Below are 26,531 nucleotides of genomic sequence, written 5' to 3'. Positions count from 1 at the left end.
CCATCACTTTAAATACCTTGAATCTGACTGTAGGTAGTAGTGCTGATGGTAATAGTATCCAAATGATCTGTGGCCTTCTGCCCCGACTCGAGAGCAGTGCAGACAGCCCATGGACAACACTGTGGGAGGAGCCCAGCAACTCCTCAGGCCTCCTGTGTGGCTCCCCGTGGTCTCCTCTTCTCAGCTCCTCCATGCTGTAGCTAGCGTAGGAAGGAAAAACCTAGGAGGGAAAGGAGCAGGGCTCATAACAACGTGTATGAACACAGCGAGCCTTTGGCCAGGTGGTTGGTGGTGGGGTCTTGCTTTTATTGATTTTCGTTACTTTTCTGACAAACATCCTCCTCTTTGTTTGGCCACTGAGGGCAACGAGCGGCGCGAGCAGCGTGGGGCGTTTGGAGTTTGAGAGCGAAAGCCGAGAAACCGACTGTGCTGCCTGGCCCGGGAAACCTTTGCCTCCTTATCCTCGTCTTCTCTGCGTTTTCTGTGCTCCCAGTGGAGCGCTAACACAATATTATGCATTTTGCTCTATTTTACTGCATTGATTCAAAGTAATTTGAAGGTTCTGCAAGGACTGGTACCTGAGTTTTCTCGCAGAGAGCTCAGTGTGAGCTTGTGTGTTAAAACAGCGGGGCCTCTGCTGGATACCGGGCCTGTTTATCCCAGAGGGAAATTTTAAGTGTCAGCGAGAAGGTGGGACACAATAAATACATTATATCGTTGAAATACTGAGAATCCAAGCTGTTGGAGTGTTACTTACTCTCCCTAACGGTTAGGCAGAAAGGACATCCTGCTATGTTCCCAATATATATCATATATTCCCTCTTTCATATCTGCTCGAGAGCCGCCACTTCAGGAAACCCACCAAGGTGTCCAGTCGCTCACAGTTCCAGCCCTTCAACCTGTCAGACACACTTTTGTGATGCCAAATCCCTCTATTCATTTTTCTCCTCTTTGGCACAAATATATTTTCCCTTTTTTTCACCTCCTTTCTCTCTTTTATCAAGGGCAAACCTGAACTCCATGGAAAACACACACACACACACATCCAGGGCAGGGAGATCTCCAGGGCCTGTCATTTTACATTTACATTTGAGCCGTTTAGCTGACGCTCTCATCCAGGGTGACTTACAGAGACAGTGCAATGGCAGGGCTGAACGCGAATGGTCAGATGTAGGTGAAGGCAGGAGAGCCGAAGGAGGAGACGTCAGGTTTATATGTATTTATTACAATTTGGGGAGCTGGTTTGGTGACCTTCTGATCCCTGAAATCCATCTTTCAAAAATTTAAATTTCAGATGGGTGTGATAAATTCAGGACAACCCACGCTTTTGTTTGTGCAACACCACCTCCTTTGCTTACATCTATGTTAAATGTGCTGTGGAAATCAAGCCCTTTTACTCAGCGGAGTTTATTCTGAGAGTCTGCACCTGGCCACTTGAATTATTTAAAGGTGCAAGGAAGCGAAGCCCACCGCCTCTCTCGCAGGTTGTAAAGACCAAAATTGCTTCATCACGCCCGTCAAATGAAAGTATGCATACATTATTCAGTTGAACCCGAGGAAGATCAGTTGTTTCCCCTTCTTCCCTTTTTCCAAATGCTAGCATCAAATTGAAAATTAAAAAAAAAAAAATACTCAAAACGATCCACGTTTCTTCTTTAAAGAAGAAATTATAAAACACGCACACCTTAAATTGCTCCATCTGTACTCTGTCCCTGGACTTTTCTTCCTCTAATTGTTTCTCCTTTCTATCGACTGCCTTATTCATCCACTGTTCCACATAATGAGAGATAAGTCGCTTCATGCCATCAAGCACCTTTCTCATTTGTCTTGCACGCTAACACACATGCACTCATATATATCTGTGTACAAACACACATCCCCCCTAAACACACACACATGAGACATCCGTACGCAAACAGCATTGGGCCTAGGGCCTACTGTATGGCACTCTTATCTGCAACGCACAGACTTAGCATTATGCCATCAACAAGCTGGTGTCTCCCAGACGCCACCGCCGCACTGATCTCCTCTCAGGTTGGACTTCTTCTCCCCTTTTCTAAATTGACGTTAATTTAGCATTGCTAATCAAATGGGATGGTGTCTTTTTTTAAAATAAATCGCCAAATTCGCTCAGTGTCAGAGGTCCTTTTCCACACTGGCAATATTGTCTCTTTTTTCCTTTTAATTTGCTGCTCATGTATGCTATGAATATCCCCACGCCGTGCATAATGTAATTAAGTATGACCAATGCTGCACGGGCAGCCGTCCCAGAGCCAGTCAGTTGACTAACTCAAAATATAAAAACCTTATGAACTGCCACCGCTTTGCTGTTCTGTCGCTGAGCTGTTGTGGCAGTGACACCAGCTGCGTTTATCTGAAAAGCTGTGTTGTAGTTCTGATTTACGACGTTATTTGTCTGAACTTGATATGTATTTTCTACGAATGTGACAGTTAAAAGCATCTATTAGATAAATATGTATTGTGTGGCTTTGTGTGATGCCTTTCAACCTAATCTGAGCTACTTTTGGCTCAGCTACGGCACTGACAAACACAGTGTGGGCCAGACATGGGCCCAAAAATCACCAGCCAGATTTGACACAGGTTGTGTTGGCACAAGTTTGCTCAGTTTTCACACACATTTCGATCTAATCAGTGCTATTTTCAGCATTTACAACCTTGACAAATGTAGTACAAGCCAGACATAGGCCAATGTGTTATGGAAAGCATTGTGCGGACCAGAGGTGGCCCAAAAGTCACGGTACACCTCACATCTGGCTCATTAAAGGTGGACTTGGAGCTACGACTCACCCTGCCGTCACACGAGGCCAAATGTGGGCCACACTCTGTCTGTAGCAACATTTCAAACACAACATAAGTTTGGCGCACAAAGTTCAACTTTTCTTGATGATAAAACAGCTCCCGTTGCTCAAGAAAATAATTTCAAAATGGAAAGCTAAAGTTCACCGGAAAGCTGTGGGAAACACGAAGCTGCTGCCTGCTGTAAAAGAGAAGGGACGGGCGGATATATGTGATCCTGGTGATATCTGGCAGGTTATTGTTTAGACTTTTTTCCTAAACAGCTTGGAAGTCATGTTTGCACATTAGTGTAGGTTTGCGTTCTTGAACATTTTGACGATCTTGCAAAATTTGAAACTTGGACACTGTTTCATGTGAGGGAGAAAGCAGAGCAAGTGTCACAGTGTAACAGCTCAAGAATCCCAAAAGGAAACAGCTGCATGGACAGGCTGAAGTGTTTCTGTGTGTGTGTGGTTGTGTGTGGGTTTGATACGGGCCTGCATATTGCCAGCATGTGTTTTCCCATAGTTTCCCAAAGCCCCTGTGTGATTACGTGTTCGGGGCAATGTGTTTGCATAAGAACGGCAAAGATTGCACCAGATATTTTGCAAGGTTTAGGGTAAAGCCTGGAAGTGCAGTTGTTTTTAAGGAATATCCTGCCAGGTGGAGTCTTCGGAGTTGGAAAGACAGTGTCTTCCAGTCTTCTCAGCTGTTGTTCTGTCATTCCAAACGGGACTCCGGAGAGATTTGGGGGGGGGGGGGGGGGGGGGGGGACTTAAGGGAAAGCTTGGCTGAATGTAATTTCTTGCCATCCTGACAGCACCACGGAATAAAGTGGCGCTCTCCTCCTGGGTGATTTGGGGGGAATTGCTTCTCAGGGTGACAAATGATTAGCCGTTATCTTGGACAGGATTTGATTCCTACAAGCAGGAAGGCAAGTCAGCTGACAGTCAGTTGCCCGCCGGACAGACTGCGCTGAGTCAGGTAACTTCACGGGAGGATACAAGGGTGTACTCACAGGAAATGAAGTTGCCGGCCATGGCTAACCCCCGCCTCCTTCTCCTTCCTCCCTCTATGAGGGTCCCTCCAGGACAAAACCTAATCTGCTCTGTCAGGGGCAGATTATGACTTTGTTTAATTGGAGATGGGCTTCGCAAACAATCGTGCCTGTTGTTGCTCAGTTGTGCAGGTGTTTTACCGGTGCTTTTCATCACCATTGAGCATCCTAGAGTTGTGGAATAGGTCCCCGAATTACTAGGTTTTAGGCAGGCTGATATCTGTGACCCCCACTTGAAGGATCAGAAAAATGCTTGAGCTTTTGACAGCCTTGAGGTCCATTGAAATCATGATAAATACTGAGGTGAATTGGTATTTATCATCATTGTACATCCAGTAATGACTCTTAGATTCCTAGAAAATACCTCACTGAATTACTAGGTTTCAAGAGACTTATATCTGTAACCCTGAGTGGAAGGATCAGGTAAATGCTCAAGCTCTTGAAAACCTTCAAATCATTTGAAATGATAGTAAATGCTGAGGTGAACTGACATTGCCTCTCTTTCCTTTATAGCGAGACCTAATAAAGAGAGCTCATTGCAGTGTAAGGATTTCTGACGCATTAATCGCCGGGTAGACTTCAAGCCTTTGTCCGTCTAATGGCTCTTTGGCACCTTGGATTCCTGTTGGAAGCCAATTTGTTGCACTGACATTGAAGCGGTGTAGCGGCTCAGCAGCGGCGGCCACATTCGGTGAGAAGAGTCAAGGTGTTAAAGCTTGATTGGTTCCTCTCTGTGGTGCAACGGGCGGCTGATTGTCACCCCATGAACACATGTTTCTCAAATGGGAAAATGTGTAGACATTGTCCTCCTTTGCACCTCGCCGTGCCCTGCACAGATAAGAGAATTTGAGAGTTGTAGTCACATTAGAGGAAGAGCTTGAGAGGAGGGAGAAAAATGTCTGAGCTGAAATATTCCTGTGTCGCAAGAGTAAATAAGTTCTCCCCATGCCAGCGAAGCCCCATGGGATCAATTAGCTGCCCATTACCATAGATACAGAGAGTTTCTTACGCAACAGCTTGCTTCAAAATTTGAGTGGAGGACGGGTGAGGAGGAGAAGAGGGGAAAAATGTTTAAGGATCTTGTCAAACCTCACCTCTGGGTTGAACAAGCGTGGCGGGAGGCTCTGGCACGTTGTCCAGGTCACGAAAACAACATGAAAACGTCTCTGTCAGCCACTTTGTTTTCATTACCTGAAACAACAAACAGTGTAGAAAAAAAATAGGAGACGAGGAAGGAAAGAGTGAGTGCTCCCTTGGGGCGCCATTTACTTCCTGTGTAGATGAGGAGATAGGTGAAAAAAGACTACTTGGCTCCTGAGATTGGGTTAAGATTCTCACTCTTCTCTGTTCTTTTTTTCCACTTGCTCTTTGTCATCTTTTACGGGTCCAAGATTTTCCTTCCAAAAATCCTCATAGTCCTGGCAGATGGACTGAAGAACAACTTAATTCAAATATCTTTATCTAAACTCATCTTTAAACTAGATCTGAATTAATTTCAGCTTAGCATTTGCTCTGAGTATTACATTCAATTTACCATTTATCACTTTAGCATAGCTAACGCTTTATAGTTTCAATAACGCATTCACAGACTACTTTTACTACTTTATTGACTAAGCATTTTATTTAGTGACACATTTTAACTACTTATTCGTCGTGTTTTGCTTGTTTATCCATACAATTAGCTAACAGTTTAGTTTACACTGTTATTTTATTCTTGAGGTAAACACACAAACTGATAGCAATGGAAAAAGTTTAACCACTGATCGGTACTTAAGGTAATGACTTCAGCTGGTGTCTATAAAAAAATTATATAAATCCGTATTTTTTGGGATTCAATATGAACTGCTTGCTAGAAAAAATAATTGGTAGTTGTAATTATAAGCGGTCATTTTGAACTTTTAAATCTTTCTTTTATCTGTTTCAACCAGTTATCCACATTTAGCTAAGTATTGTATTTTTCTCTTTTTCTGTTAGCTAACAACAATTCAGCAATTTGTTCGCTAATATTAGCTTGCTATTGCTATTTGCTATTTTATTTACTTTTTACCATTGTTTTCACTAATCCAGCTGTTTTAGCTAACAATTTTAACTGCTTTTAGCTGGCAATTATAACTACTAGCCATACAGTTTGCTCAGAAAGTTTGAGCTTTTTTCATACTGTTGGCTTTTACTGCAAGCAAGAATTTTAACTTGCTATTGCAGTGTTCCTTTTTACTTTTTAACCACTACTTTATTGTAATATCTGTTACCTACAGTTTTGACCTTTTAATTACTTCATGTCCATATAAATGATTTTTTGAAAAATATGTTGCAAGTGTTTGGTGTGTGATTCTGCACTGGGTTCTCCAGGGTTAAAGGTTCAGCCCTCCTGGAGCAACAATGTCAGACTACCAGTCTAACTCCGGCTGGTGTCGCCCATGCTAAAATTGTACGCAGCAAAAATGCTTTGGATAAAAATGTCCACCAACTGGCTCAGGCTATGTTAACTGCACTTGAGGGAATTGTCCCGCAATAACAACCACCCACTGGAGGTTCTGCATGTATCCTCCTCTCCAACCACAGGGAAGAGGGCATTGTTTGGCAGCCCCCACCCTCACTGGGCTGAGGTTGCTGATATTTTAACTAAGGTGATGATAGCCTTAGTTGTTTTCCTCTGAGGGGCGTTCCCAATCCCAAAACCCCTCTCTTTTCTCCTATCTCGCTCCCTTCATGGGAGCTCAACTTTTCCAACTTCTTCTCCGTGATTTATGACCTCTCCATCAGATCCGTCCCATGGGCCCTCCCCCAATGTGCACACAGCCCTGCCACAGCGACTCCTGACTAAAATGGATTAGGTACAGTTATCCACAAATGGATTCTTGACTACCTCCATCCTGTTAGCCAAGATGTTGCCTGGTTTGATTGCAAAGGTGGAGTGGGCCTGAGCAGCTTGCTCTGATCCGTGGCGTCTCTGTTTGCCCGCCGTAATTACCTGTTTTGAATGAGTTAATAGCCATAGGAAACCCGTTTGCCGGGGATAAAAGGGACAGTATCTGGCGTTCAAAGCACTGAGAGGTTTTTAGCCGCACTGGGGTGTGCGTATATGTGTGTGGGAGGGGGATACTTTCCTTTATGCACTCTCGAAAGGGAAGAAAAAAGTTTCCTTATCAGGTATGTACTTAAAAGGATCCCACTGCTGGAAGCACACTGTCTTGGGGGGAAAGCAGAGAGAAAGATGAAAGGCTTTTGTTAAAAGTGACGCTTGGCCCAGGTTTCCTGTGCCTTGCCTAGACTCCCCTGTCCCTCCCCTTCTGAGTGCTCGGCTCTCTTCCTCCTTCCACTTTTGCCTTCTCTGTCTCGCAAAGCTGTCTTTGAGGGGGGAAAAGTAAACCCTTCTTGCCGCCTGCCGGTGTTAGATTAAATACCGAGATGGCGACAGGAAAAAGGCAGGGAGGAAAAACAAAAAAAAAGAAAAGGAAAAAAAAGAAAGTGTCTGCCTGTTTAGCTGGCTGGCTGAGCTGCGGTGAGGGATGTTGGAGGAGAGTTATCAGGTTGGCGATGGAAACTGCCAGTTAGTCAGCAAGACTCCCAATCCGGTGTAGTCCAAACATGCCGCCGCGGGTTTTCGATGACACGGTAATCTGTCCCAGGGAGTTCAGGGTTGATCTAAAGAAGAGGGCTCATCTCTTTTCCTCCTTATCACACCGACATAGCAAACTGGAGGTGCCTAAGGCCAGCGACACAATAACAAGAGAATAAAATGATCTTCTTGAGGAAGGTTGTATTGAGTTCATTTTTCATGGCTGAACTATGTGTGTGTTTGTGTATGTGGTGCTTTTTGGGGGGTGGCGAGGTGGGCTTTAATTCACTGGTAAATACAGACTTAACAGGAACATTTGAACACATTTCCTCTCATTTGAAATCATTTGCCTCTTACACAGGAAAAATAAAAATGATATGACTTCCGGGAGCTGTGGAGATCAGACTACGGCGAGCTGATTGAGGGGCCTTCTCGGGCTTGGTTTGTGAGGGGAAATATCAGGAAACAATAAGACTCAGATCTAAGATGTCTCTGTTTTTCTGCCTGAATAATCAGGACTGCTGAGAAAAATGCTTGGTGACAGTGCCCTGGCAGGTTTGTAAGCATCTCACGAGGGAGAGGGGGAAAAAAAAAAGAAAAGAAAAAGCAGCCGGGGCTATGCATCCTAGAAATGAGCCTCGGCGAGCGCTATAATGTGTTTAACTTGTAAACCAGTGCGGGTGACAGATTACGGGCGGTCCAGGGAGTGTGGTGAGGAGCCGCCGTCTCAGCCCGCTCACCTTTTGCCTCTACATCTGTCCTGCTAATGGGCTTCGCTTCCACACTTCCCCGCCGTTAAGAGAGCGGGCTCCTAAAATCCTCAGGCGAAGCTCTCATTCCATTTCCCAATTAGACGCGAGGGCATGATTAGTTTATTAGCAGTAGCAAAAGCTCCGGCGAATGTGTTTGCGGATTCTTAGCCGTTAATGAGCAAATTCAAACCCTATTGAACGGACGCGGGGGGAGGAGGGTTGTACGCGTGCACAGTTGGCTAATAATAGCATCCCAAAGACAAAAGATGGAGGAAATAGCATTATAGGAAGAGAAGGTGGAAGAGGAGGAGGTAGAACAATGGAGGCCTACCGGCGCTCTTAATGGCATGCTCTTTCATTTTGAAAATTGTTTCCCTTTTGGAATTATGTATGCTCGCCATCCTCTCCTTCAGGGTTTGGCAAAGCGTATATACACATTCCCCTCTTCCACTAACACCAGGGACCAGAGTCAGGTCTGGAAGCACAGGAGACAGTAGTTCCACCTGTGGGAAATGAACTCTGGTGCAACCCCTCCTTTGTTTTCCCTCTGCCTTGGCAGGCTTAACCACCTCCTTTACAAGCCAGGTAAATTGTTCATTAGGGCCGAGGTAAAAGGAGATGGTGGTGGGGTAGGTGGGTGGTTGGGGGGGTACGACTTTCTTTCTTTTTTTTCCTGCTTTTTCCTCGCACGGCAACCGAGAAGTGCGAAGAACAAACAAGTCGGAGCATTTGTTCAACGGTGTAATCTACACATCAATTATCCTGCCGAGCTAATTAGCACCTCTGCATACCCCAGGTACCTGAGCACTCACACATGCTCGCCTCTTTCAAGCCACTGATCAAAAAAAAAAAAAAAAAAAAAAAGCAGAGGATTGACAGAAACACGGGGAGGCAGAACCCAAGGGTAGGTGGGGGGAAAAGCCTTAGATCAAAATTTCCTTTTTACTTACAGTATACCACAAGTGTGCGAGTGAGTGTGTGTGTGCCCGCGTTTCAGCCATTCACATCATGCCAATGGAGCTGCTCAATTATGTAAGCCCTATATACATATACATTCATACACACATGAGAGTGAGTGTATGCAATCATAGCCTATAGTAGGAAATTCTCATTTTTGCCTAGACTGTGACCTTTGTTTGTACTTCTCTCTGCACGAGAAGCCTTACCGGTACCTGAAATTTGATTGGAGACATTATGTTGCATCTATGAAGGAAAATATCATGTTTGGAGGTGACTTTAAGAAGCACATACTTTCACCAGCCACTTTATTAGGTTGACCTTGCTAGTACCGAGTTGGACCATCTTTTGCCTTCAGAACTGTCTTAATTCTTCATGGCACTGATTCAACAAGGTGCTGGAGACATTCCTCTGAGATTTTGATGCATATTGACACGAGAATCTCCCGTTTCACAACATCCCAAAGGTGCTCTGTTGGATTGAGATCTGGTGACTGTGGATGGATCCATGCGATTATTATGCTTATCTGAAATTTTGACCCTGCCATCTAAATGTTGCAGCAGAAATTGAGACTCATCAGAGTCCAATTCTAATCTTCTGTTGTCCATCTTCATGAATTGTAGTCACAATTTCTTGTTCTTAGCTGACAGTGTGGTCTGCTGCTGCTGTTGAGATGCTCTTCTGCATACCTTGGCTGACCGAGTAGTCTGGCCATTCTCTTCTGACTTCTTCAACAAGACATTTTCTCCTTGAGAATACTGCTGCTCGATGGGTAGTTTCTCTTTTTTGGCCAGTTTTATGTAAACCCCAGAGATGGGGGACGCAGAAAACTTCTCATCACGTCAGATTCAAAGCCACCTTTCATCTCCATTCTGATGCTAAGCTTGAACTTCAGCATGTCACCATGCCCTAAACGCACTGAGTGGCCGGCACATAATTGGATAATTCGATCTCTGCCTTAAAATGCAGCTGAACAGGTATACCTAATGAAGTGACCACACAACTTATGCAGTTACAGCAAGAAATGTACCACAAGAATTAACCGTTGCACTTTTCTCTGCATTGAGTAAAGCGAAAGCACAAGTCTTTACTTCATTGCTCGTATTTTTTGATCTAGGGATTAATGGTAGGGTTAGAAGTACAGCCTAATACCTAAAATATAATTAGAAATATTATAACTTTCTTAGATGTTGTCTTTCTTGGGTTTTTAGCCAATTATCTTGCAGGGTTTTTTTCCGCATCTGTGTCCACAAAATATAGTTTGGTGTTGCTTTGAGGAGTCAGAAAAGGTGCTAATTTTGCTGTTAACTGCTAAGCTAATCAAATAAATGGCTTTCACCTGTGCACATCGAGGCTGTTGCTGTTTTGAACTTTGCCGTTAACGTCTGAGCTCCCTTATTAAGGTGTTTTGAAAAGAGCCCAAGGTATTCACACACTACACACACACACACACACACACACACACACACACCCCTCCCTCCTTCTCCTTCCCTCCATCCCTCCACTGCTACCGCCTGCTTCCACCCTCTACTCCCACCATGTAATTAAAAGTGTAGCTTTCGCCCTCCTGCAGCTAGATAAGAAAGACAGGTACAACATGAAAAAAAAGCATCTGGCGAGAGGGAAGAAAGGAAACGAAATGCCTCGATCTGCTCCTGTTTACACCCACCCACGTCATGTGTAAGTCATGGGCTCTGGGGCCCTCCGACTTCAGCGCTGCCTGTTTGCGCCGTTTACCGAGATCGAGAGAGAGGTTAAGTTGTGTCATCTAGCTACTGTCTTACACCTGGCGTACCTTGCCGCTGGCACCATCTAACACACACACACAGATCTGCGCATATGAAGGTGTGCAACATCTCATTCAACTGGAAATCAAAATAAGAGCTAAAATCAATTGAGGAAGGCTGTAAATGTATACTTATAAGCATTTTTTTCACCTCAAGTTCAAGCTTTGTGTGTTTTGTTTTTTTTTATTCCTGTGCTATTAGCATGCTTTGCATGATTTACTAATCAAAACAAGCCTTTATGGCTCCTCCCCCCCAGAAGGCAACTTTATTTTAACTGGCTGCCGATCGGAAGCAGGTGGATGGGGCTTCTGTCAGATGACCATACTAGGGTTATATGATTTCTCTGATGTCATAAAGTTCCAAGAGGAGAGAAAACTGTTAGAAACAGCATATTTAGAGCACTTTTATGTGTTTATTTAGCCTGGAAGTAAGACGGGTAACCTGGCATGATCTCAGCAGTGTGAGAAACCAGATAAGAAAAAGCACAATAGGTCCCATTTAACCAGCTTTTATCATTCCTAATTATGATTTTGTAGGTCTTTGTCACGCTTAAGGGCAGCTTATTATATCATAAGGTGCTAGCAGACAAGCTGTAGGGGATCATCACGTGACCTTTGGGTTACAGAGGCACCTCTAATGCTACCAAGCCAGATATTTGGCACCGAATGCTGCTTAGATTTAACTGAAATCACCTCACAAAAGAGCCCCTAGGAGATGGTTGTGGATGCTCAGGTAGTTGCTGTGACAATAAGCTGTGCCCCCTGTCAGCCCAAACCCTAATATGACCCCCTCCTCCTCATCCACCTCCTCTTTTCTCTCCTCCCTGTGGCTGGCTAGTAGCTAATTGGGAAGTTGGTAACAGTGTCAGGGAGAGTTGCCTTTCTCCAGAGGGCTTTCCCTCTCTGCAAGGGTCCAGGCCACCTCTTCTATGTGTGTGCGTGTGTGTGTGTGTGTGTGGGGTGAGCCCAGTTTGCCCGCTGGGAACGTTACACACAGACACACACGTACACACATGTACACACACACTTCCCCATTTCCTGGTCCTTATTTGATACCTGGTGGGGATGCTATTCAGGTGACAAAGAGCTTCAGTGTGTGCGTGTGTGTGTGTGTGTGTGTGTGTGTGTGTGTATGTGAGGGGGTAACAGATGTGATTTTACACTCTCATTACCATGTGAATGAGGCCCCAGGCCCCCAGATTGGCTTCAACCACAGAAGAAGAAGCAGATTCAAACCTCCTCCTCCCTTTAACGTGGTGGCCCCTCACCTGGACCCCCCAGCCTCCCGGTTCATCCTGTCTGATCTCTTTAGTCCATCTGAGCTCCCTGTTCATTCCACACACACCCTCATACACACAGACACACACACAGATCGACCTTTAAACAGCTGCTGATTGGCAGAGTTTTATGGCTGCGCAAGGTCCCACTCTGCTCAAAGAAATATTTCACAGGAGCGTTTTCTCTCTCTTTCTGCCGCCACTGCCGCTTTTGAGGACTGAGAAGTGCTCGCTTTTGCTCTCAGGTGCTGTTTTGCTGAGATAAACGCGGCCATGGCCCCATCGCTGTGGACAAGAATGCAAAACAACCTTGGCCAGATCAAACCGGTTGTTGTGTTAGTGTGTGTGTGTGTTGTGTTTTTTTTCCCCTTGCTGCTATCTGGCCAGGGCGACAGTTTTGTCGTCTGAGGAGAAAGGTGAAAGGAGTAACCACGGTGATGTGTCTCTAGCAGCAGCGAGGTGGCTGGTTGTCAAAGGGTTGGAGGGGGTGGAGAGATTACTTCAGACACTTTTATGCAAGCAGAATGAACCAGACTGATGTTTTACTGCTCTTTTTTTTTTTGCAACATTTTTTTTTCTTTTTCAAACCCCCAAAGTGTTGCCCAACTAGGTCTGCAACCGCTAACCTTTGCAACAATTGCTCAACTCGCAGACTAAACGACTTCTTCCACAAAATGAAGTCCTCCAGCTTTCCAGCTTTTGGAATTTTTAGCAATATTAAAAGATGAACTTCAAGCCTCGTGATTAATTCCTCCAAAATAGACGCTTTCATTTTTGTTTCCTTTCACCGCATCCCCATTCTCCTTCCTCACGGTGAAGGAAATCAGCATCAAAAAGCTCCCGTTAGCCGGTAATTACAGCTCAGGTTCTGCTTAACTATTATTAACAAAAAAGTACAGTAATCTGGCCTGGCAGTGCAATATGTTACCGTCGCTTTCTAATTAATCTTACAGGGAGTGTAATAAATTTACAATATCAGATTGGCGCAATACTGTATATAGATTTATTAAAGCTTTTAATCAGTTCTGGCAAAATTAATTTTGCAATGATTGCTTACATTTGAATTTGCATATACTTAGTGCGAGTAATTTATTTTTATAGATTCTTTTTTATTAAACTGAGGCACGTGGGAGCCGTCAGAGATGAGGAATTGCTGGGGTTTTTTTTTTTTTTTTTGGCTTTCCGTGCTGCGAGGGAAAGGGTTTCCTCTTAGGTGTGAGGAAAGGTGTCACAGCACCTGTCCTGACAGGAGGCGACGGGTCACGTGGTGGCAGCCCGGGGTGTTGTGAGGAGGCTGTTTCATCCCTGTTTCCTGTTGTTTGTAATGTCTCTGCCTGCACTGAAGGTCACTGCGTATTAGAGCCATGGAGGAGTGTTTTTAACACCGCTGTTTCAGGGTTTACAGATTTTTATGAAGGCTTGAGATATGAGCCTATTTGTATATGAACATAGAGCTTCAGAAAAGCTGCAAAGCAAGTTTCCTGTTTCCTTACATTTTGACCTGTAAATAGTTGTTTCCAGAGAAAAATGGCTATTTTCTTTCAAAGTGTATTCATTTTAAGTTTTATTACTGGGGGATTTCTTCCTTTCATTCTCAAAAATGTATCTCTACTTACATAATAGAGACCAAATTCACCCTATTGCAGCACCAGTTTGTCATAGAAATACTCTTCAAACGTTAAAATGACTGACTTGAGTATGTGATGTGCGATTAAGATTTAGCGTTTTCAAATTATTTAGCAATTTCTTGGAAAAAAAACTTTCACTTTAATGGGCGGAATGTTCCATTACCAGTCTAAATTGTTTGCCTGTGACCATAGCAACATTCTAGAATACTGCCTTCGGTCTGTTTTGACATTCTAGAAGCAACAATCCCACTGATATTTAAGCAGTTGCGTATTTTACTTTTTCTCATTCTTAAGGGATTCCTGGAATCGTATTGATCAAGGAGGTTAGCTAATATTTAATCTCTAACTTTGGTAAAAATGTTGTTCAAACCTGTTGAGTAATCCTGCTAAATTCGCAAATCAAAGAAAGCACCTTAAATGCCACTTTAATGCCTCATACCGTACTGAATGCTACCCTTTGCCACCCTTTTGGCCTGTATTATCATAAAAATGCAAATATGGCCTGTAACGGATTCAGGTGTGTTTGCTACTTGATAAAACGCCACCTTCCTCCTCGTCTCGCTGTTTTCCTCCCGTGTAAATGCTCACAATAACACGAGCCTACAAAGAAACACACACTTGGGTACACAGGAACGCAAATGTACACACATACACAAGCACACGCACACACACACTTGCAGGGCAGATAAGAGTGATTCATAAACAGATGAACCCAAAGCAGATGTGTTATCATGGTGGCACTGTGCACAAAGTACTGCAAGGCCACACCAGCTCTCCTGGGGCTCACACACACACACACACACACACACACACACATTTGATGAAGTCAGGTTTAAACAGGGAGACCTGATAACAGAAGGCTGCCTCTATCAATTTGTTACCCCCACCTCCAACTTGATCCAAGGCTCCGTCAGCAGATTCCTCCACCTGAGTGTGTGCTATCATGTTTGTCTATATTTAAAAACGCTATTTTTATAAATGCATGTTGAGGCTGTGCAAAGGTGTGTGTGTGTGTGTGTGTGTGTGTGTGCGTGTGTGTGTGTGTTTTTTGTGGGGCGTGGACTCATGGCATTGAGCCACAGTGTCCCTTTGAGACTGGGCAGGAGGAGGAGGAGTGGAGACCGAGAGAGAGAGAGAGAGAAAGAGGAACGATTTAGATAACAGTCTCAGCTTGTGGCATGCACACACACACACACACACACACACACACACAGCTGCTATCAGAAACACATTATTATTGGAGAGAGCTGACCACAGGAGAACCCTGGCAAGCACCCCGAGATAGGCTCTTATATTCTTCCTCCCTCCCCAGGGAAGAATTCATGAATTAAATCTTTCTATTAAAGGTAACTCTCTCCTCCTCCCACAAGAATACAAACAAGGGGGAGAGAGAGAGAGGGAGAGAGGGAGACGTATTCAGTCTGGACCTGCAACTGGTGATTATTTTCATTACCAAACAATCTCCTGATTATTGTTTTGGTAAGCTGATCAATAAGTTGTTTTAAAAAAGACCCAGCCACTCTACTGTCAGCCGTCGGAGCTCAATTAAAGTCAGCACAGAATTCAGAGATGTTCAAATTGAAACAGCATGTTTTTACACTGTTAACATGTAGGAATAGATGGCACTTTTCTTCAAGTTCTGATTAGCAAGTTGTTAAGTTATGTAAAAAGTGTGCAGATATTTGTGTCAAAAAAAAGGAAAAAATCCAGCATTATATTCAGTGCAAGTGTTTCCATATTAAGAAGCACGACATAGTTCCTGTTAATAATTTTAAAAAACGTGTAGGGGGAATTTATTAGTTATTTTATTTTTCATTTTAATGAGAATAAAGTTCAAGAAATAGATTGAAATATTAATTATAACTAGCTATAATTTTTTGATTAAAGTTGAGAGGTGTCAAGAATAAAGTTGAAAAGTAGGAGAAATAAATAAAATCAGAAGTAAAGTGGAAACAAAATGTAGAGAAATCAGTTTGAATTGAAGTTAACGTTTAGAATACAGTTAAATTATTAAGAGTAAATTCAAAATGTTTCCCAATAAAACCAACAATTTTGCAAAGCTGACTTGTTGACAAAGTTTAACATATAAAGATTCAAAATCTTAATATTGGGAGTAAAGTTAAAATTTTGAGAATAAATTCTGAATGCTTAAATATAACGATGTTACAGAGAATGACGACAATGTGAGTACGGGTGTAATATCAAGAACAAAGTCAGAAAGAAAACGACACCATTATATAGTATAATTAAGCCTAAATAAAGTTGAAATACTGAAAAAATTACCGTAATTTTCAAGATTCTAGTTGAAATATCAAGAATAAAATCACAAATGTAGGAAAATTAAATCAAAACTTCAGAAGAAAGATAGAAGAAGAAAGTTGGAAAGTAGATTAAAATCAAAATGTTAAAAAATACAGTTAAATTTTTAAGAACAAACTTAAAATAAGTTTGAGAATAAAGTCAAAAAGTTGAGCAGAGGGTAAAATCAACATCTTAAAAAAATGAAGTATAAGTTAAAATATCAAGACTGAAACTGTACAATAAAGTCAAAATGTTGGAAGATGTAGTTAAAACTTTTAAAATAAAGGAGAAATGCTGAGAACAAAGATGAAAAGTAGAAGATGTGATGAGCGTGTCGAATAAACGTGAAAAAGTAAATAAAAGTTTTAATAACAAGACTACAAATGATGGAGAGAAGGCAGCAGAAATGTAGAGTAAATAAAAAACGATGGAAACTTCGAAGAATAAAGATGAAAAGAAGAGGACATGATCAACTCATCCACAAAATGTTTTTAAAAAGTACGTAAAATAATGATGGACTAAAAGTTCAAATGTGGGAATAACATCACATCTTCTGATTTGTTTCCTTTTTGTTTCTTATGCCAGTAACACTGAAAGTCCTCCTTCCCTAGCGTGGCCCTGGTACTTGTCCATACTCTGGTTTGAATCCACGTGCGATCATTGTGTTTCGGCTCAGCTGCAGACACGCGTGTAAACATGTCCGTCTCTTTATTATGCTCGCAGCGACTCCACACATCTGTTTTATTAGCTGTGTTTCCTTCTTCATATTAACCCGCAGGTGCTCTTGTCGCTGCCTGCACTGATGCTTCTTCTTCTTCTTCTTCTTCTTCTTTACAATTCACATTAATACGCGCACGCACAGAAAAAGCCCCGCAAATTTCAAATAGTTTAAAGCACTTGCTGCATTCATTCAGCTCCGAGCATTAAAAAGGGCCTTTATAGTGGAGGGGAAATTAGCGATGGTCTCCCTTTATGTGTGTAAGAAGCCCTGCTTTGCCTGTGACGACTCCAAAACTAGAAGCAGTTCACCCAGCAAACACACACACACCCCTTCTGTGTGTGTGTGTGTGTGTGTGTGTGTGTGTGTGTGTGTGTGTGTTTGGTTAGTTACAGTAATTACGGCCCAATAACTGACAGCCAAAACCAGGCAGGAGAAAGTAGAAGGGGGCTGTTTTTCCTCAGCCGTGCGCAGCCTCGCTGCTGAACATCTGCTGAGAGATTTGCATATTAATTAACCCATATTAACTCTAATTATTCTGGGAAATTATCAAATAAATTAAATTTTCTAATTTTAACCGTTTTTTCCCCCTTCTTCCCGTTGCTTGACGAGTGTCAGGGTAACGTGAGGAGACGAAGGGGAAGCTCACCTGTGCCGAGAAAACATTTTATATATGTATGGATATATATATATTCCGTCACCACCTCCCCCTTCTCCTCATCCTTCCCCTTTGCCTCCCAACCTTTCCCTCCTCTGTTCTTCTTCTCTGAATCCTCCCTCCCACTCTCCTGGCCTGGGAGTCCTGAGGGCAGCCAGGGGAAGCTTTTGTGTGTCTTTTTTATTCTTCTTCTTTGGCTTGTGTGACGAAGAGGAGGCAGGCGGTGGGGGGAAGGACGGGAGGTTTACTTCTTCGAACATTTGTTGGAGGCAGGAACATGTGTGAACTGGGGGAGGAGGAGGAGGAGGAGGAAGGGGCGGGGTGGGCACAGATGGTGAATCCATGCAGGACCCGGCAAAGGTGGGACCTCTGAGCTGTTGAGCAAACCTTGAAGCTTTCTGTGCCTCCCTCGCCCTCCCCAGCCTGTTGCTCGGGCCTCCTCTGCAAATAAATGGCGCTTTAATTGAATTAGAGTCAGGGCTGCTGCGAGGGGCTCCTCGTGGACAAAACCCAGCAGCGATTCGACGCAGTCCAATGGGTCGGAAGACGCCACAAATATCGATGCTGCGAGTTTTTTCTTTGGTAGTCTCTAACAGAGGAAGAAAATCTGCCATTTGGTGGCCTCTTTACCCCCTTATGTGTCTCCGTGTAAAAATCCTTCTGTAATCTCAGCTTAATTATGCACAATCGAGTTATGGGCGTCGTTTATTTTCAGGGCAACCTACGTTATCGTGCTACAGTGCTGTCGCATTAAAGTTAAATGACTGCAAACACGAAAGAAAAAAGGGCTACGATTGCCTCATTTGAACCCCGCAATCGGTCCTTTTTGCAATGCTTTAGTGTCATCTGGTCAACAAGACTTATCAGACACATTAGTCGGAGCAAATTTCCTGAAAAACGCTCATGCTGGGAGGCTTTTCTTGGCATGAAAACAGTGCAGTATTACTTACTTTTCACTCTCTTGCAAGCAGACTGATTTAAATTCCGTCAAAGCTCTCATCACGTCGCAGTGTTTGGAGTTTATTTTGTTTGCCTCACTCTGGATGTCCACAGTTAGACTTTCTTTAACTTACTAAGCTTCGACAGTGACTTCTTTTACTGCTATTTGCTCATAAATCTGACTCAAAATTAGCTCTTAAACACCTAAAGGTGTCGTCCCCAGCAACTTATATCCGTCACTTACTTCACATTGCAGCAGCACACCTCCCCCTCTCTATAGACGCACACATGCAGTGCCCAGACAGACGCACACACACAAACACTCCCAGGTTGCGTTTACACTTCACTGAGTTTTCACCATTCATCGTCTCTCCCTCCCCTCTCTCCAGCCCTCACCCCTCACTCTCCCTCTCTGTCTCCTTTCAGAGCTTTTGTTTGCCCTCTGCCACCGTCCTTTCACCGACTTGGCCCTGATTTGCCCCTTGTGCTCGATCACACCATTATACTGAGACAAGATAGCACAAAATATCCAAACATGTCTGCTATCCTTTTGTCTGGCCTGATTTGGGTTGGGGTGGCTCTGGTTTAGCGACTGAAGGAGGGTGTATTCTTGTTTTGAACACAAAGGTGAAATAATCTATAAAATAGTTCCTCTTTAAGGAGCACTGTTAGCCCAGTTTGAGTTTTATTTCAGAAAAAATGCCATAAAGTCTGTCTAAGGATATGTATAAAATAAGATTTAACCGTCTTCGCTGTAGGTGTGAGCTTTCCATCAGACAGGAGTAAGACTTACCCGAGGAAGTGCTTAAACTGTTGCAGACAGGAACAATGGCAGACAAAAGGTCATCGCGAGAATCCACTACCGCTGGCCGTAGCCACAAGGCAGCGACCTCGCTTCCACCTTAATGCCCTCCCACACACACACAAACACGGACACACTCTGACTAACAGAGCGCCCCTGCTTCCCCATCTCCCTCCCAGCCATCCAGGTGATCCGCTTGGCTCACATTCATGAGACAGGGAGCGAGCGCGAGCAGTTATCGTCCAATAGGGAGAATGTCCTGGCTCATTATCGGCGTAGGAGGCCGAGCGTGTCACCTGGAGCTAAGCCTCGACACTTGACTAAAAAGTCAGCCGGGGTTAGCGTGAGAGCGCGAACGTGGGTGTTAGTCATTCTCCCCGCAGCGATCACCTCCACCGTTGGCCTGCCGAACAGTAAGAGCTCTTTTTCCTCTCTGGCTCGGAGACTCCAGCAGGAAGGGCTTTTAGCGCAGCCTCCTCTGGGCACCTGATGACTACTTTGGGATTGTTAAATAAATGTGATTATACCTGTTAGCATTGTGAAGTGGTTTTTCTTGGCAGAACGCAAGTGGAACACCTCTGAACTCGGGCTTTAGAGCATAGGAGGGTGGATTTTATGGCATAGAGTGACCTAGTGTACTTGGGCATTGAAGAGAAATGTTCTTGATTTGTTGTAACCCAGCTTCATTTAACTTGATGCTACAATCAGATATCTGATATTTAAGGAAGCAGAAACAAGTTTTGATGCTTAAAATAAGGCACAGATATGGGTTTGCATGATTTTAAGAGTTAGATTTAAGGACTAATGACCCAAACTACAGCTCCTAACCTATTTGCAACCTTGTAGACAATCATATCTCATTTTTTGCTTTTATTAAATTAGAAAATAATTTAATGATTTAAAAGAAAATAATCATTCCATCTGACATACAATAAAAGTTGTTCACATTTTACCAAAAAAGTCCATTTCCAGCCCAAAGTCTAAGTCATCAAAGAGTTAATGTGTCGCTACAACCTGATTTCTATTATTTAAGGAGCCCAAACACCTTTTCTATGTTAAAAATTTAGTTTAGGAGACAAGGAAAAAAAAGACTTTTTGATGCATATCAGTTCGAATGATCCTTTTTGTTTTGGTATCCTGATTGCCAGAAAAATGGCAACAACAAAAAAAGATATTCTAATAGCCTAGATTTAGGGTTTTGGTCATAACCAGTGATTACTTAGACCTCACAGAGTTTAATCAGGTTTCGTCAGATGTTTTAAAAGCAAACTTTGGTATCAAAGAACGTAAGCTCCTTTTTTGACTTTTTATTCCGCGTCAAGCACGCTCGGCTTGTACAGACTTATCATATATGCAAAAGTTTTCCGACAAACAGATGCATGCGGTCAACATCAAAGACGCAAGTTGGTAGCTGCCTATTCCTCCAAGTGACTTTGGGCATCTTTGAACGCAGCATGTGGCCTGACAACTGTTATCTTTGGTGGGTTTTTTTCTTTCTTTTTTTGTGTGCAGGAGTCGATTGTGATTCCAACATTAAAAGCGTGTTTTGATCACTGGAGCTACTTGTTCCCTGTCAAACCTGAAGCTTTGTAAATACAATCATGTTAGAGTTGGACTAAATTAATTCCACTGGCTTCTCTGTGTCTGCAGAGTGCAACTGTCACAGCTGAAGAATTGCCTGCGCCATTGTTTTTTTTTTCTTCCTCCCTGACTTTATCAAAGAAATGATGAGATTTTAATAAGACTTTGTCCCTTTGCACTCTTGATTTTTTTCTCAGGCTGTCATTGCTGATGCTTCCAGCCGTACTAATCAATATTAGTCCTCACTCTGTACTTTTTTTGTGAGTGACAGAATAATGCTGGGACTGTGAAAGGGTTATGTCAGATAGCTTAAAACCTGATATTAAACAAGAATTGCGCTGCTACACATGTCACTTTAATTATCAACAAAAACGCAAGTCGAAGACCCCCCCCCCCCCCTTAATTTACCTTAAGAGGAGTAGAAGAAAGCAAACAGGTAGCGGCAACAGTTTGCGAAACGTCGTTCGTAATTGCTTTTGTCAAGGATGACACTTAAGGTAAGAAAGGGAGAGAAGAGGAGAGGCACTGGAGAAGTAAACACTATCTTTTCTTTGTCTTTCGCTCTCCTCTGCAACACAAAAGACTGATTAAGAGTGAGGTTCGGGGAGGGGGATGAAATAACTGCCTGCGAAATATTAGTAGGTTAGAATTACTTTGTTGCTTGACACAATACCAATAGATGCTTCATGCTCAGAGAGGGAGAGGCTCTTGTCAGCAGTGGCACCTAAACAATGGCAGCTTTCTTGACGTTAATACTGCGCGTTTGACTTGACGAGCACCCCACTGTCATTTTGCCTTCTTGGAGGTATACGTTGAATGCGGAGGAGACAGCTGACGTTCGGGGAAGATTGCATCCACGGAGACAGTTCAACGCCCCCGTGTTTAAATTTGTTCAGAAACTTGAGGACAAGACGTCACGAGAGATAAGAAAAAGCAGCAGGAGACATAAACTGGTGTCAAAAATAAAAAGAAAGCTCCTCTCTCTTTCTTTTTTTTGCTTTTTTTTTGCTTTACTTTGAGGTCCGGTGTTCTCAGTCCTGCCCTGAAAAGTTTGCTCCGCTCCCTCATTCCTTATGTGGGAAGTCAGAACGGTGTGCATTGCTGTGGTGGATGTGTTGCTAAACAAAAAGAAGCTCCCTAGCTCCTTTTATTAGGGAAGAATAGGCCCTTTAAAACCTGTCCAGCCTTAGATAATTTCATTCAGCCGGCCCCTGCCCGGCCGTCATTGAATCTGCATCCAGAGATCAGGTTCACAGCAACGGGTTGATAGCTTCCCAAGCCTCTTGGCCTTTTGTTCTACCAATCCTGTGCTGCTGCCCCCTCCTCGGAAAGCTGGGGAGGAGGGGGATACAGAGCTGATGGGACATTGCTGAGGAAAGTTCAAAACTTCAGGGGTGAAGGGGCGCATAGAGGTGAATTCCAACAATTTTTAAGTTAAGAGATTTCTAAGTCTGGCAAACTTTCATCTCATTCAGACGTCTAGACGTTTGACAGGTAGAGACGGCTCTCTTTCAATCCAACCTTTCAAATAAAAGCACAATATATTGTACCAAGGTGGATGTGGACCACCCAGGAACTCCTAACGTCTCTCTCCACTCGTGGGTCTCCTGCCTCGGTTGCCTTTTTTGTCGTCCCCAAGGAGCATTACTGAGTCTGAACTTGCCTAAACCCTTGTGATCACACCTCTTGAAAAGGTTTTGTTTCCTCCGTCGATTGGTATTCGAGGCAGGTCACCGCACTCCCACCCTCCTCCTCGTCCTCCTCCTCATCTCCTCCCCCACTTTCTGCCTGCCTGCCACCCCTGCCCACCACCCCCAACTGCCTCCCCTCCCACGTTTGAAAGCCCTGTTTTCATTTTAATTTGCACCTGTTGTGCAGTTGTTCGCTGAAGGCAAGTGCAGACCAGTCAATCGCACAGAGACGTGTCAGAAGGAGATGTGGGGAGGCTTATCTTTTGATATGTATAACGTTTTCAGAAATGCCGTGCATGAACTTCATCTGGTTGGCACTCCTGATTCTCAGAGAGTTCAAGAGGCAGGGACACTTGTAGCTATAACTTTGGCATAAAACCGCCTTAATTAAGCTTGTTGATTCCTCGCAGGGTCACAATGTGAGGAGTTCTGCATATTTTCCACAAACAAGATATAAATCTATTGATTTTCACCGAAGCTCTGCTGACTTGTGGGCTCGCTAAGGCTTTTTTTATGACTCGGAAACATAAATTCAACGAAAGCCTCCACCTCTTCACTTCGGTGGCTCAGACTCTGGGCCCTCCCATGATTGGCTCTCACCACAGAACATTTTTGCACAAGCTGCCAATGAGGTGTGTCCCCATGTGATGCCATCCATCTGCACTGCTCCAATAAGTCCTCTGACGTCCCTTTTCTGCAGTGATTTACGCCGTGGCGCGTACTCGCTGAGAACCAGCCGATGGTGGTGACTAATTTGCACGAGAGCCACCTTTGATTGAGTTCACAGCCCTTATTTACAGGCCGTCTATTTTAAGAAATGCAGGCATATGTCTGGGACCTGGGTGTTGTGGAACTGGGCGAGCCCTGCTGTTGGAGTTTTGAATGCGTGTGTGTGTGTATGTGCCTTAAGGCGCTGCCATGCTTTTATATTTTAATATGTTAGGAAACATTTATATTAATGTTCATGGTTCACTGGCAATGCAAATGTGAAGACATCCAAGGGCTACATGCAGTGAATAATCTAAATCACTATAGGTTAAGCCTTTTGTATGCATAGCAACAACAGTTGTAATATTGTACGTGCTATGTGGAGCATCTCAAATGTGAGCGGTATGCTCCGGAGCAGAGCCATCCTGAAAGGTGCAGCTCGTTGGCATCCAAGGCATGTGAGCACGGCTGAAAATTAGTGGCTATTTTGGCTCGTATCTCCTCGACAGCTGTCTGCCCACCGCTGTGGTTTAGTCACAAATTCCAGCCGTGGATGCTGTAATTGGGGTGTAACCCACCAAAAGAAAAAGGGGCCTACGCCTTGCATTGAGCAGTGATGTGGGGTTATCCTTTTAATCTGCGGATAGACCTCAGTTTTCCAAAACTGGTTGAAATCCCTCGTCAGATTCATCTATCCACAAGAAGTTGTAGAGAACTGCATTATTTCTCCGCCGTGCTTTCCTGTACTGACCAAATTTGTTTTTCCTTTGTGTCACAGCTCTCAACTACGAGAATGTGGTGGAGACCGGATCAGAGACGGAGGAGGAAGACAAGCTGCCAGTGTCTGAGGAAGACCCTCTGATCAACGGAACCGGCAGCCCGGCCAGTCTCACCAACCCTGAGGTCTCGCCACGTATCGAGGGACACGGCCTGCTGAACAAGGACGACGATGACGACGAGATGAGGGACAGCGGCGTGGAGCACATTTGGCCCGACAATGACATGCTGAGTGCCTCCGTGGATGGTACTGGTGAGTGTAGAACAAGTAAATTCACTCATGTCAACTGTAGGAGTTTGGTAATAGTTGGGTTGCAAAGCAGCTTGCATAGGCAACCTTAATGGGACACTTTAAAATGAGCCTTGGCAGTTGTCAGATGTGTAGAATGGCATCAGCTTGATGTCGTGATCGCGGATAAGCTCTGTGACTTCCCAAAGTAACTCTGTGCTGGATTTTTCTTGAGCTTGTAAAGCTGGCAAAAAGGCAAATTGATGATTTCCTAATTAAATTCTGCTTGGCTTTCAGTCTAGGTTTTGTTGACTAGAACAGTTGTGGATCTGCCCACTGAGGTTCCTAAACAGGCAGCAATCTGTTGCCTGAAATGACAAAGAAAACATATGGGGGTGTTTATTCCAAACTCGGATATCCACTATTTGAGAAACGTGACCTGCACTATTAGAAATATCAGAAGATGATCGAAGAATATATTTTAAATCATGCAAACATCCATGTTTTTTTTTTTTTTAACCCTTTGCGGTTTAAGTTCTTATAGGCGGTAACACTAATACCTACCCTACCCTTAGCCTATGTTTTGGGCTTTTTTAAGAAGAAATGTTAAGTTTGGTTGATTTTGGTCAATTAGGATGGTTATTTTCTTTGTAACCTGACTGCCAAGACTTAATAAAGCAAAAATTAGATTTTAGATTTTTTTAGGTTTAGAGTTAGGGTTGGGGTTGGGAAGATTTAGAACCATAAGAACTCTTGGCTTTTCTCACCAGATGTGTGGGGTTCAGGTGAGCTGTCAGTCAGAAAAACTACCACTAAGCTCACTCTTGGATACTCTATAGTGAATGTGTGCTCATCCTGCCACTTGTGGTATCATCTTATGCTGTAAACCCCACCCATCTGGTGCCCGAGCAGACTTAAACAAACGCCACGGAGCGTTTTGCAAACAATGCTTGAGCCAGGTCTGACGGTGAAGCCCCAATGACGCTCCCTCAGCAGACAGACATGATAAACAGTTTCTCTGTGAGCGGCAGAGACCATTTGGTTCACGCTTAGAGAAAAGCCAAACAACAAAAAAATATTTACAGTAATGTATAAGGAGGAGGTGGGGTGGGGAAGAAGCCTGTGAGCTGCAGGAAATGAAATCTTAGCGTGTTTTTATGGTGTTTCAGCAACGTCCAGCAGTGACTGATGCTGCTTAATTCGTCTCGCCCCTAACAAGCTGCCTAATCCCAGGCAGGTGATACCTACCCCAACTTGACTGACTTATTGTCTTTTGTTTGAGCAACTCCTTCTGCAGGGGCCCCAGTCACAGATGCTTGAAAGATAAATACTTTTAATTAGGGGGCAGGGTATAATCATTAAAGGAAGCCAGACTGCTGCAAAAAGTCATTAACAATCTTAAATGAAATTTTTATTTTTATGATAGCCATTTACATGTATAATAAGAGTCAATGATTCTTGGAAGCATGTGACAGGAACAGAGTATGGCGAGAAGTCATGTAAGACAGCCCATTTAAATGAGCTGGGCTTTGCTATTCATTTCTGCTAATGAACTAGCTGTGCACAGTGCCGAAAAACGGGGGAACATTCAGCAGTCTTAAATTTTAATATGGGGGAAAATTGCACATTTATTAGGGATAGGGGGGGGGGGGGAAACTTAGCGGGTATCAACTTTCACTTCTCCTAAATAACCGTTCATATTGCCTCCTTAAGGGGTGGAAGAAAGAAAAGACAGTTTGGTAAATAAATCAAGATAAAGGATAAACAAGCTGTCATTGCACACGGTAATTGTTTATTTGATAAAGACCTGCGGTGCCATAATGTCTGTAATTCAACTATGTTGCAATTCCCAGATAATATGCTTCTTGTGTGATAAAGCGTCTGACATATTTCGGAGAGCAAGTCAAGTTCATTAGAGCGTTTGGGAGTCTCTTTCCCAATCTTGCGGGTGCTGTGTTTCCCAGCCTGCCTTTTTCTTCTTTTCTTTTTTTTTTTTAACATCCGCGGTGCCTAAGTGTCTACAGTGATACCTCAGCACATAACTCAGGCCTGAGATAAGTTAGCACCCTCCCTCCTTTCTACTCGGACTGATTTGGTCGTCACTCCCCTATCGAGAGTTTTTGCACAGGTCTTGGAAGCGTGATTGAATGAAGGTCCTGGGAAGGGTTGGGAATATTCGAGCCAAATAGAAACTGTACGGGGCAAAAACAGCCGAGGTGACTCTCCCAGACACAACTACAGCATGTAAGAAAGAAAAAGTTTATCGCAGAGCCTCGTCTGATTCCACCGCACAATCAGAGTCTTGTGTCTGGCAT

General features: G+C 43.6%; 1 protein-coding gene across 4 annotated transcripts in view; it reads left to right on the top strand.

Moving 5' to 3' along the window:
- Nucleotides 1-26,531, top strand: part of zeb2b (zinc finger E-box binding homeobox 2b) — a 98,833-nt gene that overhangs the window by 49,461 nt on the left and 22,841 nt on the right. For 2 of the 4 annotated variants that reach the window (XM_035908596.2, XM_087835830.1), the window contains exon 3: nucleotides 23,989-24,240. In XM_035908596.2, coding sequence (XP_035764489.1) covers nucleotides 23,989-24,240 — 252 coding nt within the window. Of the gene's footprint in view, nucleotides 1-23,985; nucleotides 24,241-26,531 lie in introns of all 4 variants that reach the window. The other 2 variants (XM_035908592.2, XM_035908597.2) reach the window with 1 other exon arrangement.

Source organism: Neolamprologus brichardi, chromosome 23 (genome assembly GCF_056152115.1).
Source record: "Neolamprologus brichardi isolate AB-2024 chromosome 23, ASM5615211v1, whole genome shotgun sequence".
Classification (NCBI taxonomy): domain Eukaryota; kingdom Metazoa; phylum Chordata; class Actinopteri; order Cichliformes; family Cichlidae; genus Neolamprologus; species Neolamprologus brichardi.
Note: the sequence above shows the minus strand (reverse complement) of the source record. Positions and strands in the feature narration are given on the sequence as shown.